We start from the raw sequence: 15,556 nt of genomic DNA on the forward strand, positions 1-15,556 counted from the left end.
AGTAACTATGTAGGATTTTTAGCAGTTAGAGCCTAGCATCACAGATTTAGGGCAGCTAATAAAATGCTGTAAACCAAAATTTTGACAAGTCTGAAATTTTTTTTAAATAAATTTTCCTACCAAGTAAACCTTAGTTCCCTTTTAATCTTGCCTTACAAAAAACTCCGTATAATTGAATTTTTTTTTTAAACAAAGTAAAAAAAGAATCACTTCGCAGCAACCAGATGAACATCTGGTGGCAAAGCAACACTAAAATGCCATCCTTTCAAAGGAAGAGCAAATATGTGAGTGCTCCATTAAGAGCATTATCTCCTGTCAAAGCACAAGCTCACACTTTCCATCTATGGCCTTTTTGAAAAAGTCCAAGGCTGAATTTGGACCTGCTTTTCCTGTGTCTTCTCAGTGGTATCTGGACAACAGTGTGTCAAGTACATAAGAAATCTAGGGTCAAAAATGAAGATTATCTAATGCACCAGGTATTTAAATGAATGTGCCCAGGCTGTACTTAGAATCACCTTGTGTAAAAACTAGTTAGAAGTAGCTAAAGCCAGTTTACCACATATAACAAAAATATTTCAAAGTCAATATAAATTTAACCATAAGCCCATCTAACAAGAAACACCAGAGGTCATATTTTGATGTGTCTTTTTCTCTCCCCTTTTCAGTAGCTAGAAAGTGTTTAACTTTGGGAAGATAAGGATCAGATCTTTTAAAGCCTCAAATAGTCCCTCAAACTTTTCTCATATTAAAAAAAAAAACCTTATCAAGAAACAAAGGAATTCAAAAATTATTTTTCTGTAAATAGCCTTTCAAAGTAAGTGTGTGCTTCATTTATAATCTACATTTTAATTTTTAAAATCCCTCACAAAATTCTCTTAATACATTGCAAAACTTTATATAACTTTCTATATATGTGTGTTAGGACCCCTCTGACGCCTCTACTGGAGTCTAACTTGGCTGCCAACTCAGGCACCACCCCCCAAGGCCCCCAAACCCAACCCCAACCCCAACACACACAATGCTGCTCAATACTATTGAGCCCACAGGGTTTGCTGAAATTCGTTAAAAACATGGAGGAAAACCTCTGAGGGAAATAATTCTCCGGGGAAAGAAAGAGAAAGGAGAAGGTTACAAGTATCATTGAAGGTTCGTGTGTTCAAAAGTTAATTTGGTTGTATCACCAAATTATAGTTCTTCAGGGAACTGAAACCTGCTCTAAATTAGACTTGGGGACGCGCATCAGTCCGCGTGTATAAATCCGCGTAAATACCCTGCGTATGAGACACACTCACATAAAAAGAAAAACACAGAAGACAGACGGTCTTCAGTTTGGGGAAGGATATATTCCAACTTGGGGGGAGGGTGAAGGCATTTCAGCTGTGAAGCTCTGTCAGGACATTTCCAGAGCTCTGCAGTCCCCGAGTCTGACAGGACAGGCTGTAGGGAGGGGCCAGTTGGGCCTGGCTGGACTGTCCCCTCTCTCTGCTGCACAAATGGTGTGCAATGTGCAGGTGACTGCTGTCAAGCTGGCCACACTCCTGAGGCTCTTGAGTGTTTATCAGCTCAGTAGGTCAAAAGTCTGCAGACACTGGGTGGAGCAGCAGTAAGCCACAAAACTCACAGTCGTCCTCCTGGAAGGGGAAAAAGGGAGACAAGGACACTGTGAGTTCAAGTTAAAGTCTCAGGATTCTTTCCATCAGAGACAGTCTTTTTCTTTGTTAAAATATGAGATGAGGAACGGTCAATGAAGTGCACAACAGAAATGTAAATTCCTTTTAAAATTGAGCACTGGAATCAGTGAGGCATGTGCATGCTTACTTTACTAGATGTTTTCAGATGACGTAACATCCCTGTGTTAGCAGTGAAGGAAAAATAAGCTTTTTGCATCTTATGGTTTGAACTGTGCTTAGTAGAACCAACAGTGCAATGAAAGAATTTGAAATACATTATAAAAATCATCTAACAGAAAATGTCACCAATTTAGCTAGAAAACTTACATATACCAAAGAACTTAAACAACATAATTTTAAGGAATGTATCCTACAAATGTATTCCCACAGATTGCTTATAGAGGTAATTTCAGAATCTGAATAGTGGGGTTTAAGGGTCTTTTCCCACAAAGCAGAGAAATTCCATCTTAAACTCCTGTTCGGCACCTTCCTGCAGTGAGTCATGAGCCCTCTGACGCACCCTGGGCGGCTCCCGCTGTTAGACGCCTTGTTTTCCTACCAGAAGTGCTATCCTTTGGTAAGGAGAGAACAATCCACTGGCATTTTCATGGGACGCCCCTGGGCCGACTGTCTTCTATTTTCCTCACCCCAGTTTTTGCCTTTCTCTGTAGTCCAAGGAGGTGACCTCGACAGACCCTACCACCAAAACTGCCTGACTGCTGGTTTCTGGCAGAATTAGGCCAGCGGGAGGCATAGCAGGGAAGCTGAAGGGCAGGAAGAGAGAAAAGTTGAATATTTCTTTTCTTCTTCTTTTTTTTTTTTTTAATAGACTTTTTTCTTTTAGGGCAGTTTTTGGTTCACAGCAGAATTGAGCAGATTTCTTCTTTTCTTTTTTTCAAAGTCTAGTTAGTTGAGGTATAGTTACATACAAGCATACAATAAAATTCACCCATTTTAAGTGTACAGTTGAATGGGCTTTGAGATATATACTATTATTTAACTAATACCACAGTCAAGTTATAAAACATTTCTCGTATCCCCACAAATTCTACTTGTAGCCCCACGCCCCAGCCCCAACTCCCTGCCAAGTCTCCAGCAACCATTTGATCAATTTATTTCTCTTTGGTGTTATTTCCCCTGGGCACCAAATCCTCCAAAAGAAACTTCGTCATTATTCCATCTTGGATAATAAAAACCCTCAAGGTGAGAGCTAGACCTGCTTCTACAGGTTCTCTTGTCTTAGATTTTTGGACTAATCTTGGATTCCCTTTCCAACTGGTTCCAGCTGTTTGGCTGATGTGAGGATAAAGCTTCGCTGGATGGACCCTCCTGCCTGGCTCCAGTTCTCACTTGGCTTCGGTAACACTTTTCAACACGCAACCAGACAGTGGACAGCTCTGCCTTAGCCTTCACGTCCTGCTCACCCAGAGTCTCCATATCAACCAGAGGTGGGAGCTCAGGGCCTTCTTGGGTTTCTGCTGAGCATGCTCACATCCTTATGCATGCACACAGCCTTACATACTCCCAGGAGTATGTTAGTGCTTTCCAAGCCCCAGTGGAGACCTCATTCCCCCAATTTTCCTCTTTAGCTTTATGGTTAGCCTACTGTTTGTCCAGCAGTTATCCACTGCCTCAGGCATCTGTGAAGTTAACCAATTGCCTGTAATTGTTTTGACAACTTTTTTCCCAGACTATACAAACAGTTCATACAACTCACCACCACCAACAACAACAAACAACAAGTAACCCATTCAAAAAATGGGCAGAAGACCTAAACAGACATTTGTCCAATGAAGACATACAGATGGTCAACAGGCACATAGAAAGATGCTCAACATCGCTAATTATCAGGGAAATGCAAATCACAACTACAATGAGATTATCACCTCAGACCAGTCAGAGTGGCCATCATTAAAAAGTCCAAGATTCCTTTTAACATTGTTTAACTTAATGGCAATATTTATAGTTTAGTAGAATAAAACACAATTTCAGTTATTAGATTTTTTGGGGGGGTTGTTTGCTTTCAGTTACACATGAGCAAAACTGTTGACTCTCAATATTTTGATACCCTCAGAGAAGAGGCTTTTTGCACTGGTAAGGTCTAACTGAAGTCAACTAAAGACAGACTGCAGGTGGGGTTTTTCAAGGAATCACCAAACAGTGACGGTGCTCTGGCAATGGGCCTTTGAAGACACTCCATCTCCCCTCTACCCTTTTCCAGTTGCTGCTGGGCTGCTGGTTTTTACTGTGATTGCAGAGTCTTGGTTTTCAAGGTTAAGACTAGAAGATGGGACTGTAAGTTAAAATATCACAAAGCTCTCTATTCTTACTGAGATTCAGCCACTTTTCTTGAATAAAGGCGCTCTGGGTTACTGTAAGCCTTTTGTTAATTTCCAGAGTTCTGAAAAATTCTATTCTCACCAATTTTTTTTTGGCCAGTTTTCTCATTGCTTTTATGGAAAGGTTGACTATTTCTACCCCAGCCCATCTCTACCCCTCTGACCAGAACTCCTATTAAGCAGGTCCTCTCTGATGGCTCTAGTTCTCAACAGCCTCCAGATCTCCCTTTGTCCTTCATGCCTAAAGATTAAGAATGGTAAAGCTTCCTACTGCTGTAAGTTCTCAGGTACTTCATCACCCTTGTGGGTGCTCTGAACCCTGCCTGTACTTCTGTAAATCATCCCTCTCTGTTAATTTCACTTCAAAATCCCAGCTTATGTGTGTTTTCCAGCCAGTACCCTGACTGATTTAGTATATGTTAAAGGAAGTGGTCTAAAGAAACAGTCCATTAAAGTGGGATTCTGGGATTGGGTTGGTAAATGCATGAATGGTCTCCTTTCTAGGGGAAAATGGGACACTGCTAATCTTTAGTCAGCTACGGCATCACGATTACTCGAAGCATCACTGAGATTGCCAGTGAGGGTAAGGCACTGGGAGATAGCGTGGCTCTGGCATTTGATAGCTGTGGCATCATGTTGAATTCAAAGATTGGGAGGGTGATGGCTTCTTTTGACTGCTGAAGATACTCCCCCAAATCCCAAACCCCTCGAAAAAAAAAAACTCTCACCTCAAGGCATAGGTAGAGAGAGAATCAGAAAGTTCTACGGTGGCCTTAAAGGAATTCTTATTTTATGAAGCTGTGGGAGGAACATGCCTGAGGCTTGAATGTACAGGCTGCAGAATCACGTCAGCTAAAGGTGTGTTTATGCTCAGTCTCTTACGCTAAGGCAAAGAAGATGGTTGGGAAGGGGTGGAGACTTGAGATGGAAACCTTTGTTTGTCCAGACACAAATCTAACAACCCAGAGCCTCTAATATCTCTAAACGTTTCCTCACATCAGAATCAATCCTTCTTACCTTTGAAGAAAACAAGCGTTTGTTTGAATAAAAATATATCACTGGCTTCATCTGGGGGTGGTTATATGAAAAAAGAAATGACTACTCCCTATCAGGACCCATACCAACAATGCTTACTGCCTCTAGGCCTACAGAGAGAGTAAAATCTCAGCATGATTCAGAGAGTTAATTGCAAGGCCTGCTCCTGGGAGAGATTATGTACATGAAGGAGCTGTAGAATCTTGCCAAGTTTTATTAGCAGGAATCTGGAAAGCAAGCACGGAAATGGATTCTAAGTAATGGATTAGAATTATTCAGTAAGAATAATTCTAAGATTGGATTAAGCCGAGAAGGGTGCTTCACAGAGACCTTAGGATTCAATGTGTTAGCTCAAGTACCTGCAATGGTTAATAGAAGTCTGAACTCAGTAGAGGCTTACAGTCAAGGAAACAGAGATGCTGGAATTCCTACTGCACAGTCTAGAGGGAGGAGATCAAAGGCTTAGCGAAATGTTGAAATGGATCCAGTGTGGCGTAACTTGCTCAGTCACCTCCTGGAAACCTCTGGGAGGGTCAGGAAGACAGTCCCTTCACTAAGACATTAAGATATGTCTTGGTGAGGGGAATACAAACTGGAAGTAGCAAGCGCACTTAATACTTATTACAACACATGCCTACTAGAGGTGAAAGAGAAAGCTTGCAAAAGTTCAGGCATCTGCTGCATTGGTAAAGCTTCAAATGAGAAAGAAGAATTGCATCCAGAACTGCCCACTATGAAGAAACAGATCCACACTTGGATTCTGGGAGCAAAATACATTTTGGTGGGAACTACTGGTTCTCCCAAGATGGAGTAGCCCCAGTCCTCCAAGATCTTTTCTCTTACAACTAAAACACCATGGTCAGAACACAATAAACAAGCACTGGAAGATTCTGAAAGATAGAATGAAGGTAGACAGCCTAGGACCATGGGATGTGAGAAGCAGCACAGTAATGGCGAATGCCCTAGGTTCCCTTATTATCTCCCATATATTCAGATAGGATGCTATAGACACTTACAACCCGAACCACCAACAAGCAGAGACCAAGAAAAAAAAAAAGCCAAGAAAAGCCTGTTCTCCCTATCCAAAGAATGGGGACAAAGAAATCTACCAAATTCTATGGAAAGTAAATAAGCAGTTGCTTGGGCTGGGGAACAGAGAAGCAATAGCTGAAGAGTCCAAGGTTTCTTTTAGGGCGAGAAACATGTTCTAGACTTGTGATGCTGGTTGCACCTATCTGTGAATATAGTAAAAACTAATGAATTGTATACTTTAAATGGGTGAATTGTCATGTAAGTTATCTCAATAAAGCTGTTAAAAAACAACAGCACTGAAAGGAGAAGTAGGTAAGTTCACCGTTAGAGTGGGGACTTCAACATCTTCCTCTCAGCAGTTGACAGACCCACTAGACAGAAATCAGCACAGGTATAGAAGCAAACAACTCAATGAGCCAAAGAATCGAACTGATATATACAAAACACTCCACTCAACAGCAGCAAATTACACTTTCTTCCCCAAAATGCCCTTGGAACATTCACCAAGATAGACTATATTCTGTGCCATAAAACAAATCTCATAAATTTGAAAGAACTGAAATACAGAGAACATGTCTGGTTTCATTTCTCACATATGAAGAGCCTAGAAGTCCTCACTCCTGTTCTTATAAGAACAAGCTGAACAAATTGAAAATCAGTAACTCCTTCCACTCTAACTAGAGAATTGAGGTTGTAGGGCAAACTGCAACCTCAAAATTTAGTGAGACAAGTGAACCCAGGGAGTCACGGCTGAGAACTGCTTTTGTGGACAGAAGATGCTAGAATTGCTGTGGGCTGACTGTGGACAAGCCTGAGAGCGAGATACTCCTGGGACTGCAAAATTATGGTGACCTGCACATATTCTTGGGAATTTTCCTGTAGGAACACGACAGGCTGTCATGGTGAAAAGTCAAAAAAGACCTTCTTGCTGCTCAGTCAGGAGGAAGAAAAGAGTAGACACTGTGTAACATGCCCAGAGCACCCTCCACAACAAAGGGCTGCTCCCAGAGGAAGAGAGTTCACCAGAGCCTGATCCCAGCTGGGGAAGGGCATTCTTCCCACTGCGGCCCCCTCTGTGAAGGTCACAGCAGAAACACAGGCCCATTAAAATACTGAGACATAATCATAAAATCTCAGAATACTTCCCTCCCTCACTTACCACCAGAGTAAATGGGCTCCAGCAGAAGGACAGTGGCTTGCAGATAAAACAGCTGTAAGATGCAGGCTCTCGGAGGAGGAGTATATGCGGAAGCCCAAAGTCAAGTGAAGAGAATTAAAGGACATTAAAAGAACCTGAATTTGAATTCTAAATTTCTAGTACTTACTATAGCAAACATTAAACACAGCTCATCTCCTAGAGAGATTAAGGTACAATTTTACACTAAATGCCAATTTATCTCAGTTCTTATTACCCAGTAAAACATGTCTGACTTTCAACAAAAAATTACAAGAGATGTCAAAGGGCACAAAAAAGTACATGCTGAAGAGTCAAGGAAAACCTCAGAACCAGACTCAGATGTGACATAGATGTTAGAATTCTTACAGGGAATTAAAAAAAAATAGAACAGAAAATCTAGACCTGTGAGACAACTTTTAAAGGTACAACATATACATAATGAGAATACTAGAAAGAGAAGGAGAGAAAAAGAACAGAAGAAATATTTGAAGTCTTAGTGGTGAAGAACTTTACAAAATTAATGACAAATCCAGAAGCTTAACAGTACCAAGCAGGATAAAAATAAAAAACAAAAACAACCCCCCAAAAACTACACATAAGCATATCATATTTAAACTGGAGAAACAAAGAAAAAGGAAATCTTAAAAAAAAGCCAGAGAGAAAAAACCCTTTACCTATAGAGGAACAATCATAAGAATCACAGTAGACCTCTTATTAGAATCAAGCAAGCGAGAAGAGAATGGAGTGAAGTACTCGCTGTGCTCAAAGAAAAGAAATCACTAACTTGGAATTCTATAATGTAGTGAAATTATCCTTCAAAAGTACAGGAGTATAAAGAATTTTTCAGAGAAACTGAGAACTGAAGAAGTTCACTGCCACCAGACTTGCCTTCTAAGACAGGTTGAAAGGAGTTCTTCACGGAGAGGAAAAAGGACAGAGGCCAGAAATTCAGATCTACATAAAAACAGGGGTAGGGATGACCCTAAGGTGTCCACCAAAAACTATTAGAACTAATAAATTAATTCAGTAAAGTTAAAAGATGCAAGATTAATATACAGAAGTGTATTACTTTTCTACAGTAATAATGAACTATCAGAAGGAGAATTCAACAAAACAATACTTTTTATTATTGCATCAAAAAGAATAAAATACCTGGAAGTAAATTTAACCAAGGAGGTGAAAAACCTGTACTCTGAAAACTGTAAGACACTGACAAAGGAAACTGAACACAATACAAATAAATGGAAAGACGTTCAAGGATTGGAAGAATTTATATCGTTAAAATGTCCATATTACCTAAGTCTACAGATTTATGTGATCCCTAAGGATCATATTTAACCAATAATCCTAAAATTTATATGGAACTAAAAGACCCTGAGTTGCCAAAGCAGTCTTGAGAAAAAAGAACAAAGCTGGAAGGATCATGCTCCCTGATGTCAAACTGTACTACAAAGCTACAGTCATCAAAACAGCATGGTACTGGCACAAAAACAGACATACAGATCAATGGAATAGGATATAGAGCCCAGAAATAAACCATGAAGTTATGGTCAATTAATCTACGCCAAGGGAGGCAAGAATATACAATAGAGAAAAGAGGATCTCTTCAATAAGTGGTGCTGGGAAAACTGGGCAGCTACCTGTAAAAGAATGAAATTAGAACATTTTCTCACACCACATACAGAAATATACTAAAAATAGATTAAAGACATAAATGTAAGACTGGAAACCATAAAACTCCTAGAAGTAAACATAGGCAGAACATTTTCTGACGTAAATCACAGCAATATTGTTTTTTGATCTGTCTCCTAAGGCAAAGAAACAAAAGCAAAAATAAACAACTTAAAAACTTCTACACAGAAAAGGAAACCATCAACATAACAAAAAGACAACCTATTGATTGGGAGAAAATATTTGCAAATGATGTGACTGATAAGGGGTTAATATCCAAAATATATAAAAATAGCTCATATAATTCAGTATCAGAAAACACACAATCCAATAAAAAAGTGGGCAGAAACCACAAACAGATATTTTTCCAAAGAAGACATACAGATAGATGTCCAACAAGCATATGAAAAGATGTTCAACACTGCTAATCATCAGAGAAATGCAAATGAAAGCCACAATGAGAAGTCACCTCGCTGTCAGAATGGCTATCATAAAAAAACCTACAAATAAGAAATGTTGGTAAGGATATGGAGAAAAGGGAACTCTAGCACACAGTTGGTGGGAATGTAAATTGGTGTAGCCACCATGGAAAACAGTATAGAGGTTCCTAAAAAAACAAAAGTAGAACTACCATATGATCTAGCAATTCCACTTCTGGATATATATCTGAAGAAAACAAAACACTAATTCAAAAAGATACATACACCCCAATGTTCACAGCAGGCTTATTTACAATGGCCAAGATATGAAGTAACCTAAGTGTACATCAACAGATGAATGGATGCAGAAGACATGGCATATATATATATATATACACAATGGAATATTAAACCTGAAAGTAATATAATATTGTAAGTCAACTACACGTCAATAAAAATTTTTAAAATAAAAACATTTTCAGAATAAATAAGTTAATTAAATCAAATAGAAAGGTTGTTGGAGAAGGAATAAAGGTAAATAAAATACTTCATTTTTGTAATTTTCAATTGATCTAAAAGTTAACTTGTTTGAAATAATAAGAGTAACAATGTATTGTATGATTACAGCAGATGAATAGTGAAATGAAAGACAGCAATGTTATAACAACTGGGAGGGAGGAGTTAGGAATACTAGGTACCTGTACTACATGTGGAGAAGTATAGTGTGCCATTTGAAGATGGAGTTAGATTACTTAAAATGTATACTGTAAACTCTAAGGAAACCACTACAAATTTTTAGAAAAGAAGTTTAATTGATATGGTATGAAAGGAGATAAAATGGAATTATATAAAATGCTCAGTTAAAAATCAGAGAAGGCAAAAAAGGGGGAGGGGAGAAAGAACAGAGATAAAAAATAGAAAATAGTTAAAAACAGTAGTTATTAATCCAGCTAAATCAATAATCACTTTAAATGTGAATGTCTAAACAGCAAGGAAAAGACAGAGATTGTCTGAATGGATGAAAAACAAGACCTAATTATATACTGTGTACAAGAAACCCACTTTAAACATATAGATGCAGATTGGTTAAAAGTAAAGGGATGGTGAAAGATATACTGTATGAATGCTAAACAAAAGAAAGATGGAATAGTTGTTTTGTTACAGATACAGCAGACTTCAGGACAAGCAAAATTATCATAAAGACGAGCATTACATAGTAATAAAGGGGTCAATTCTCCAAGAAGGCATAACAAGGTGAAAGGTGAATGAACCTAATAACAGAGCATCAAAACATGTGATGCAAAAACTGACAGACCTTCAAGGAGAAAAGACAAACCCGCTATGAGAGTTGGCAATTCCAACACCCTCTTTTGAGTAATTGATAGATCTAGAAAGCAGAAAATCAGAGAGAATATAGTTGAACTCAACAACATGATTAATCACCTGACGTTTACAGACATTCTATCCAACAACAGAAAAATACACAGTCTTCTCAAATTCCAGAGAAATTTAAATATTTTGGACTGAATGAAAATGAAATACAACTGATCAAAAAATTCTTGGATGCAGCAGCAGAAGTACTAAAGGGGAATTTATAGCACTAAAAACAAATACTAGAAAAGAAGAAATCTCAAAAATCAATAACCTAAGCTTCCCCCAGGAAGTCAGAGAAACTAAAGCAATTTAAGTCTAAAGCAGGTAAAAATTATAAGGCATGTTCTATGTCCATTACATTGTCCATTATGGAATCAAACTAGATACCAACAACAGAACAGGAAAATCTCCAAATGTGGAAATCTTCCCCATGGATTAAAGAGATAGTCTCAAAGGATATAAACACTTTCATGAACTTAATGAAAATAAAAATAAACATACACAAATTTGAAAGGTCTCAAATCAATAATCTAAGCTTCTACCCTAAAAAAATCTAAAAAAACCTAGCCAAACCAAAAAAAAAAAAAGAGAGAGTGAGCAAAATAAACCCAAAGCTAACAGAAAAAAGGAAATAATAAAGAAGAGAAATAAATGAAGTTGAAAACTTTGCTAGGATTAAGGATGTCAATAAAACTTATAAATCTTTAGCATGATTGACACAAACAAAGAAAACACAAACTAATACAAGAAATGAAACAGGTGACCTTAGTACATATCCTGCAGCCATTAAAAGATATAAGGGAATACTGTAAACAGTTACACACTTATAAATTTGCAAACTGAGAAGAAATAAATGAATTCCTTGGAAACTACAAACTAACAAAACTCAACCAAGAAATAGCCAACCTGAATAGTCCTATAACTATTAAAGAAATTGAATCTGTAATTAAAAAAAAGAAACAAAGAAAAGAAATTTCCAGGCCCAGATGGTTTCACTGGAGAATTCTATCAAGCACTTAAAAAAGAACTAAGAAGAATTTTTACATGATCTTTTTCAGAAAAATAGAAGAGGAGGAAAACTTCCCAGCTCATTTTATGTGACTCTAAAGTCAGAAAAAGAGTTCAAAACCAGAAAACTGCAGCCCAGTATCTCTCATGAACACAGACACAAAAATCCTCAACAGAGTATTAGCAAATCAAATACAGAAATGTATAAAAAGAACTATACATCATAATCAATTGGGAGTTATTTGCGGTATGTAAGACTGGCTGGTTCCATATTTGAAAATCAGTGTCAACCAATGTATATCAATAGGTTAGCAAAGAAAAATTTGCCTGTCAATGGATTCAAAAAGTATTTGACAAAATACAACATCCATTCATAATAAAAACTCTCAGCAAACCAGGAATAGAGGATCTTTCTCAATTTGATAAAGATTTGTTAAAACCTACTGCTATTTTATATTTTACAGTGATGTCCATTTTTACCACCTTAGTCATGACAGTACATACTGAAAGTAATAAACTGCAATAAAGCAAGAAAAAGAAATAAAAGGCATACATATTGGAAAGGAAGAAATCAAAACTATTCCTACTTTCAGATGACATGTCTACATAGAATATGCCAAGGAATCTGCAAAATTACTCCTACACTCCTAAGAAAGTTCACCATGGTTGCAAGCACATAAAAATCAAAATAGACAAATCAATCATATTCCCGTATACTAACAATAAACATATGGAAATTGAAATTTTAAAATACATTATTTATAAACACACAAAGGAAGTGAAATACTTGGGTATAAACTTAAACTATTTAAGGACCTGCATGCTGAAAAGTATTAAATGATGATGAAGGAAATAAAAGAATATCCAAATGAATGGAGAGATACACTGTGTTCATGCATTGGAAAACTCAGAGTAGTACAGATGTCAATACTCTCCAAACTGATCTACAGATTAAATGCAATTCTGATCAAATCCAGCACGAAGTTTTTTTGGAAACCAAGAAAAGCTTATTCTAAACCTTATCTTATATGGAAAAGCAGAGGCCTTAGAATAGTTAAAACAAGCCTGGGAGAAAAGAATAAACTGAAAGCACCACTATACCAGATAGCAGGGCTTACCGTGTAACTATAGTAATCAACATAGTTTGACAGCTGAGAGAGACACAGATCAATGAAATGGAAGAAAACACAGGAAAGCAGCTCCATAACCTTGGGAGTAGGTAAAGATTTCTTAGGACATGAACTATAAAATTAAAATGGATAAATTTGACTTGATCAAAATTTAAACCTTCTGCTTTGCAAATCACACTCATAAGAAAATTAAAAGATCACTTTTGAGATTTTCTTAACTCAGGAAGTTATGTAAATTTTAAGCTATTAAGTACTTTGTATTGCCTTAATTTAAAAAAATAAGTAAAGTTAGTTAGAACCTTAGTTCAGATAATTTGCTACATCAGAATGTACATATTTGTGTAAGTAACAACTGGAATGAAACTCAGATACAAAATGATCTTAAATGCCCAAGTGCATTTTTGAGGATCAGCTAACTAAACTTAGTTCTTCCTTTAAAAAAAAATTATGTTAAGTGAAAATCATGCATAGACGTGACACACTTCATACCACAACCAACTAATTTTTTTAAAATAAAGGTTCTAAGCAAAAGAACTCAATTCCATAAAGATATGGGATTGTTATTCACTGAGGCATAATGCCCACTGGACCAACATTAACCCCTTATGATGCTCAGGAGGGTACAGTGGGTAACCTGGAAGTGTCGTATTTGTGGTGCAAAGAAATCTCAACTCTGTGTACGTATTTATTTTCAAGAGACATTTAACAACACATTGTATCTCATTGTTGCATGAATGATCTAAGCTGTTACAAGTACACCAACAGCCTAAGCCATAATGGATTTGTGTTGGTTAAGACCTTTAAAATTACAGAACTGTAGCACCAGAGACATGATAGGTTTAGAGAGAAACTTTAAGCTGAGCAATAAACTCTATAATTAGGAAGAAGATGCTGATAAATTCTACAAAGAACATCAGACATGACATTTGTTGCTTTAGAATCTCTGAGCATATTTATAGGCAAGGCAGAAGAAAGAGCATCTCAGCTTAGTTTTAAGATACAAAATACCACTATTCTTAAGAAAAAAATCACAATGTTGTTGCACATATTGGAGCCCACAAAAATCATAAGAAATGTGGTGTTTTCTTTGCAAACCTGTTTCCCGATTAGAAACAAAAACATATTGTTGACTCATACAGAAATTCAAGCCAGAAGAAAAATAGTATTAGACAGAATTGATCAGATGAAATTCCAAGTCTGTGTACTTATTACTTACGGGAGAATCATCTAATAACATACTATGTCTGCTTGTTACATTTATGTTAATAGTGATTGTCTCTCATAGGAAAAAGATTCTGTGTGTATAACCAGAGGCTTATATACTTGCTTCTCTCCTAGATCAGTCCATTCCCTAGAACTTTAGGAGTGAGATATGTATGGGAAAAGTAGTATCTGGTGATTTGGTTAGATCTGAACTCCTAGCAACTAGTGCAGACTCTGGCACACAGCAGACGGTCAGCACATAATTGCCGAGTGATACAATGAGGAAGAAACAGTTGAGAACAATTTATTTAAATTTGTTGAAGAATATTTCACCAGTGCAAAATTTCTTCCTAAGTCACCTTAAGAGTGTGCCAACTAGATTAACAGATACAAACACTAGACACAAAACAGATAAACAACAAAGTACTACTCTATAGCACAGGGAACTATATTCAATAGCTTGCAAAAACCTATAATGAAAAAGAATATAAAACGACTATATATATATATATATATATATATATATATGATGCTGTATACCAGAAACTAACACAGCATTGTAAATTAACCCAGAGATATGGGAAGAACCATTGGGATTCTAGGCCATTTGCAGTTTCGGTCTCAGAATGCCCTGGTGATTTAAGAGAGACCTTCTGAATGTCTGTGATAGTTAATTTTTTGTGTCAACTTGACTAGACTATGGTACCCAGTTGTCTGGTTAAGTACCAGTCTAGATGTTGCTGTGAAGGTGTTTTTAAGATGTGATTAACATTTAAATCAGTAGGCTCTGAGTAAAGCAGATTATTCGCCATAATGTAGGTGGACCTCACCCAATCAGTTGAAGGCCTCAAGAGCAAAGAAGTAGAAGGATTTTCCTTAAGACAGCCACATAGAAACCCTACCTGAGTGTTCAGCCTGCTGCCCTGTGAAAGTCAGACCCACGATTATAATGCAACATCAACTCTTTTCTGAATTTCTAGCCTTCCAGTCTGCTCTGTGGTTTTGGACTTCCCAGCTCCCAAACTGTGTGAGTCAATTCCTTAAAATCAATCAATCTCTCTCTTTCTATACTTACTATTTACAGATATAGGTACAGATATATGTTCTGTTTCTCTGGAGATCCATAAGTAATACAGATTCAGCGACTGGTCAGTGAGATGCTGCTGTAACAAGTATTTAAAAAAAAAAAACTTACAAGTGGCTTTGAAATTGAGCAGCGGAGGCTGGAAGAGTCCTGCCTTGAGGAGACTGCTGGTAGAAGAAGGATCTAGTGAGGGCTTTCAAAGGAGAGGAGAGCTATGGAAAAAGCTTCTATGGCCTTAGAGAATACAGACACTGTCATGAAGAGAATGCTGCTGGAAATATGAGCGTTGAAGGTGTTTCCAATGAGGTCTCAGACAAAAATGAGGACTGTGTTATTGGAAAAGGAAAGAAAGATGATCTTTGTTATAAAGCACAGAGGAGTCGACTGAACTGTGTTCTGTTGGGTGGAAAACAG

The 15,556-nt window shown here is 37.3% G+C and overlaps 1 protein-coding gene across 2 annotated transcripts in view; it reads right to left on the reverse strand.

Annotated features, from left to right (window-relative positions):
- Window positions 1–1,323: 1,323 nt before the first annotated feature.
- Window positions 1,324–15,556, reverse strand: part of LRRC28 (leucine rich repeat containing 28) — a 102,454-nt gene continuing 88,221 nt past the window's right edge. For both annotated transcript variants that reach the window (XM_015245477.3, XM_031691879.2), the window contains exon 10: window positions 1,324–1,631. In XM_015245477.3, the coding sequence (XP_015100963.1) occupies window positions 1,559–1,631 (73 nt within the window). In that variant the 3' untranslated portion in view covers window positions 1,324–1,558. The remainder of the gene's footprint in view (window positions 1,632–15,556) is intronic.

The sequence above is a fragment of the Vicugna pacos genome, chromosome 27 (genome assembly GCF_048564905.1).
Source record: "Vicugna pacos chromosome 27, VicPac4, whole genome shotgun sequence".
NCBI classification, from domain to species: domain Eukaryota; kingdom Metazoa; phylum Chordata; class Mammalia; order Artiodactyla; family Camelidae; genus Vicugna; species Vicugna pacos.